Below are 5,864 nucleotides of genomic sequence, written 5' to 3'. Positions count from 1 at the left end.
TGGTGTCTCATGTTGTTTGTGTGTCGGCTGTTTCCCCCAGCATCAGCGTTAGAGTCTGGAGTGGGTAAAGGATTGTTTGGGCCTCATCAGCTCATAGTTAACGTGGTGGTGTCATTCTGCCTCCCTCCTCAAGATCTGTCCACCATGACAGTATGAGCCTGTTTGTAGTCATGTATGTGTCCTCTGTATCTCAAGAGGAGTTTTTCTCAAGTCTGGGAAAATAACCCACGTCAATGTGACATCATAACCTGCCGTATGTACATGTGGAGTTTGAGTGGGTGTTTACAAGGCAGGGATGGACTATAAAAGAGAAGATGGGAATCAAGTGTAAACCTACCGTGACGTCACCCACAGACATATTTTTGGAGGCAGACCCTGAAGTTAGGATCGTCCTGGTTCCCTCAACAAAAGTCTGGGATTTTTTTGACAGGATTTCGGATTATTGTAGAAAATAAGCTTTGTGGCAAACACACGTTTACGATACGTACACAATTTGTTCAGCAAGATAATCAGATTTTTGAAGCGTAAATTAAATCGTCGTCGGTAAAAAGCTTATGGTGGGCTATAAACGAACTACATTCAAGTCTTCAAAAGTCAGAGTGGAGCTTCCCAGCATACACATTGGTTGACGGTTGCCATGGTAGTGACTTGTCAATCACACAGTAGCCACGGCGAACTCGTACCCTGCTTTATTTTCTGCAGTATTTTACTCCAAACGGAACCATCACTTACAGAATGACCTTCATGCTGTGTTGAAGAAGGCTTGTAATTAGTGATTGAGACCATTAACTCATTAGGAAACCATTTACTGAGGAAATAAATCAAATGAGAAGTGGGGACATTTTCTCATAAGCTTACATACAATCGGACTTGGTTTGAAACCAGTGGATTCACTTCCTGATGGCCATTGGAAATAATGCAGCTCTAAGACACTTCTGCATCGGCTTCACTTTTCAGACAGAAAGTCTGTCTATACTTTATACAGTCAATGTGGGAACCATTGACTTTACCCATACCAATGAATCAGGTTATGCCAGCCTCTGCTGCCTTAGTTATGACACTGGAGTGCCCCTTTACGAGATATGTTCGCATCCTTTTCCCAGTGTGTAAAACAGTAGGAGGAAGTAAATAAATACCTCACTTTTTCTCTTCAAATATAACATATATAAATATGTATCCATTCAGAGCAAAAGCAAGTGCAGACACCTATGTGAACAAAATATTTTATTCATTCATCTGCAAGATTATGCCAACATTATGTTACCATGGAGTTAAAAGAGCATGATTTTCCCCCCAGCTATAAAGTGAACTATTAGTCATGCTGATCCATCCCAATGATGACGAACAGTACACTCACTGACATCCCAGTTCCACAGCAGTAGTGGCACCACAGAATAAAGACACGTGTAGCTAATATTATCAGCTGTTTAATGGATGTATTTGAATAAAGCAAACTCTCTTAAAAGACATCAGGGTTACATGTACATAGTTTTAAATATGACTACATATTATCTATAACAATATAGGTTATAGTTCAAAGTGATGGACAGGCGATGACGTCAGTGACTTGCAGCAGTTAAAATTAATTTTCAGTTAATTGCAACAGGTGTGCGGGCATCTGTCCTGATCCGACTGTGTGATACTCCATGTCCTGTTGATCAACAACAGAGGACTGAATAGGGCGTTATAGTTCAGTCCGAGCTTTGATTATGGTTGTTCAGGTGTCTTTAGTAAGAGTCAGATTGCCATTCCTCTTCCGTATCTGGAAAATAGAGAGAAAAAGAGCAGAATATTAGACTCAGGATTTCTGCAGCATAATCATTATCTGACCGGAATAACCGGCGAAGATCAGTACTGGTTTAAAAAGAGGCAAAAGTGACAGGAGCTAAAACAGAGCGTGTCAGACAGAGGAGGAATGCAGTGCTGCAGCATAATATGTCTCCTTTAAAATTCCCTTCCCTTAGTTTGCATTACCTCCACCTAAACTCCTTTTGCCCATGAGTCCAACAAACATCTCCCCTTTATTTCCTGGTGAAGAGACACAGCGATACAGAGAAAAAAGATCGTCATGAGGGTTAAAAGAAGCCAAGTTATCTTAAGACTTGTCGTAAAAAAACAGGAAAGCAGGACAACACTCATATATTTATTATGGTGTTATTACACTTACTTTTCCTGCCCAGTCTCACAGGTTGAGATGCGCCTGAAATTAAAGAGAGATAAAATGTTGTAATGGTAATAAAACAGTGCAACAGGGAGACCACGAGTTTCAGTCAGAATATTATACAGAAATGCCACAAAGTACATTATGGCGATTTGTTTTGTTTACCTGAGCTTCTTCCCATCAGCCCATGGAACTGCTGTGCTTTGGACCGCTTGATGAGGTCTGCCAGCCGGATTGTTATTCCTCTGTCTAGTGGGTAGCCCTTCACACACACACACACACACACACACACACACACACACACACACACACACACACACACACACAATAAAGTGGATTTTTAGTCATTGCATGTTCTGCACAGGAAGTTATTCCACCTGTAAATCATCAAGTCTCTGCTGTCTGATGAGTGGGTGAGCTGATGTTGCTCATGGTGCTGAAACTGAGTCGCACTCATTAAGTTTGGGATGTAATTAGCTCATTTAAATGTATTTAAGTCAATGAAAAATTAAGTATTATACACAGGGGCATCATTCTCTCTGGAGGTGGGGAGGACATGCACTTCTCACTTTTCAAAATCCTGTTTCTGTCCCATTTTTCACACTTTTCACACAGTTTCAGTTTGCACTCTAAATTTCCTCTAAACTTTCTCTTCAGCTGTCAAAATCCAGGTGAGAGAAGAGGTGATAAAATGTCCAAACACTCATCTGTCTTCCGTTATCACTGTGCGCTCACAGCAATAAGCAGCAGCAGCTCGTGGGCTGAACACTTTCTTTCCCCTGGGTTTTGCCTTACAGGCAGTCGGTCACACAATCACAACTCTGATAAATGGAGGCTGAGAAGAACACTGTAGGTTACTGTCACTGTCACTCTAATACTGATTCAACTCTTGCATGTTTTCCAGGTAAAACAACAAACCTGATATTATTTTCAGCTAAGATCGTCCGATAAAAGATGCCCTAGAACTGAAAATCAACCAACTGATAAAACATTGATAATGTGGTAAAGAACAGATTCAATATTGATGTATTGATCAAAGTAGGCTATGAGGTCTATAGCAACAAAAGGGGTCAACATGTGGAACTCTTTACCTGCAGAACTCAAACTGGATCCTGACTGGGACCATGTTAAACTCACACTGAACCAGTTCTTTAGGAAGGATCAGTCATGTGGTCCTGAATGATCTGGTGCTTCTTGTTTTATGGTGTTTTGTTGTATTGTATTACAGTTTGTGTTTTATAATGCTCTCTGTACTTCCTTCTACACATTTATTGTTGAGTTATTGCTTGTATTGTTTCTTGTGAATTTGTCGTTGAGTTTATTTTAAAGACCCATCTAGGGACGGAAATGGCAGATTAGCTTAGGCTATAAAATATTATAACAACCATTTACACAGCTTGTGTTTTTTTTTTTTTTTTTTTTAAATATATATTACCATTAATTTGGAAAGCATGATGATAATCTAACATTAGTGTGTTGTTTTCTAAGTTGATATAAATATGTTCATCTTCATTTGCTTGTTTGTAACACAATGTTAAAAGGGTGCATACTGTTCTTTAACAGATTAAAGCTCTTGTTCCTTCAACATGTTTCACTGCTGCCTCCTGGCTGATGTTCGGCTCAGATCGTTTGGTGTCTCTGAGGTGACGAACTGATCACCAGCAGGTGCGTTTAATGAGCGTCGCTCTCCGCGGTGCTGAAATGCGAGCGCCAGCGGTAGATGCGTAAAACCGGAGAAAAGGAAAGACGGGAGGTCCCTTTGTCTTTCTCAAGATTTTAACTAAATCTAACATAGTTATTTAGCTGATTACGGATTTATCTGATGGCGGATTACGGTGGGAAAGCGTTTAATATAGTTCAGAGGACAAAATTCTCTTTTTCTCCACATTTCCTCAAATACATCTTCCACACTCGCATCCTGAGAGTCATTCTCTCCACAAGTTGTTCTTCTTGAGTCACACTTTTACTTTCTTATCAGCCATGAGTCTTTATTTCTGAATAGTTCATTTTCATCTTGACTGCGAGCAGTTTGGAGGATCCTCGCGCCTACTTGAGAAGGTTTTTGTTTGGCATTTTTCATAACAAGGCACCTGCGCACATCTATTTCTCAGTGCAATATGAATATACCCCGCTGTTTATCCCCTATAGAGCTAAATATCTAACAAAAATCCATAAATCCATCACAAAACACGACTCTGATGATGATGTGTCCTTTACCTGCCAGTTCTCCACCGTCCACACCTCTCCGTCTTCTTCCTCGCCGGAGAGCGGACTGCCCAGCGCGCCGAAAACCTGCACGAACACGACCACCAACAGCACAACTAGGAACTTCAGAGCCTCCATCGTCACCTTAGGGTGCCGAAATATATATATATATATATAAAAGTGGCTGCAGTTGGTCAAGAAAAACTTCCCCGATCTGGACGCATGCAGCAGCCAAATCACTTCAAACTGAAGAAGTGTGTTTCCTTCTGCACTTTTTTTCGCGTTGGTCCTGAGTGGAGGTCTCCGTCTGCTCTTATAGGGTCCCTCTGCTCGCCCCTCCCCGCCTCCTCCAGTCTGATATTAAAGTGAATATATCCTGCAGGCCAGTTTTTTCTCTGTCTGACTCAGAGGTAATGTGCGTAGACAGTGAATAAGCCTCACCTTATCCAACTGCCAACTGACCACTTCCCAAAGGATGGATGTGTTTGTTTCTGTTACTCACCTGCGATTTTTCCTTTTGTCCACATGATTGATAGGCGAGCTCATCAGGCAGCTAAATGGGGTATAAATGAACAGAGTGGGGCGAGGAAGCTGACACTCCAGTGTGTTTGAGTTATCAGGTCAATGAACAACAGGGAAGAGGAAAAAAAAGGGGGCCACAGGCAAAGACAGGAGGCCGAAGACCGCAATCTGCCAAACCACATCACAAATAACCCTGACATGGTTATATTTTCAATTTCAGGCCTGCCTGCAAAGCTGAACCAGATCACATCATGTTTCGTCCCATCTTTATGGCTCGTGTCATCTTCTCCAGGTGCAATTTGATTTTCAGCTGTGATGTATTCATGCTTTGTTTGTGTGACTCTGCAGGTGGGTGGCCCGGCAGCGTGATGTTGAATTTATAGTTTAAATAATCACTGCAGTGACAGTCTTTGACAAGAACACATCCCTCCCCTCGCTCTGTGACCAGCAACAACAGCTTGAAGAAAAGAAAATCCCATTTAGCATTTAGGGCATCTGTGTGATTCTTCAGACTCTTGTACGATTATTTAAACAGTACACTTTCTGGATCGTCAACACTGTACGCACTGTGACTTCCTCCTTCTCTGCACTCTTGTGTCCTCCATGACTCACTGATGTCCAACTGGGAGGTAGGGGCCCCTGAATTGGCCCCTGGGTAGCTAAATCATTTTTTTTTTAAATCTGTTACACAAATGTCTTTTTGATTATTTTCTCTTCCTCAGGTTGTGCTCACTGCAGAGCCAAATGGGTGGTTCAGCTCCACCACTCTTGCATCTAAAGCTTAGGTTTTGGTTAGGGTTAGGGGTGGTGCAGGACTAGGTCAGAGCCCTTCTAGTCACTGTAGTGAGTAGCTTCTCAAAATACTCTTCTTCTAAGCCTTCCTTAAACTGACAATAGACAACTTTTTTTGCTTATCGTTCTGAAGTAAATACTCACACTCACAGTGTAATGGCTGTAGGAAAATGACACCATCAAT

The 5,864-nt window shown here is 41.6% G+C and overlaps 1 protein-coding gene across 1 annotated transcript; it reads right to left on the bottom strand.

Annotated features, from left to right (window-relative positions):
* Positions 1-1,727: 1,727 nt before the first annotated feature.
* Positions 1,728-4,504, bottom strand: tac4 (tachykinin precursor 4). Its single transcript, XM_073494060.1, has 5 exons — positions 4,379-4,504; positions 2,327-2,423; positions 2,168-2,200; positions 1,975-2,028; positions 1,728-1,762 (listed from the first exon to the last, which is right to left on the bottom strand). The coding sequence occupies exons 1-5, from the start codon at positions 4,502-4,504 to the stop codon at positions 1,728-1,730; spliced, it is 345 nt and encodes a 114-aa protein (XP_073350161.1).
* Between the last annotated feature and the right edge of the window lie 1,360 nt (positions 4,505-5,864).

The sequence above is a fragment of the Pagrus major genome, chromosome 23 (assembly GCF_040436345.1).
Source record: "Pagrus major chromosome 23, Pma_NU_1.0".
NCBI classification, from domain to species: domain Eukaryota; kingdom Metazoa; phylum Chordata; class Actinopteri; order Spariformes; family Sparidae; genus Pagrus; species Pagrus major.
Note: the sequence above shows the minus strand (reverse complement) of the source record. Positions and strands in the feature narration are given on the sequence as shown.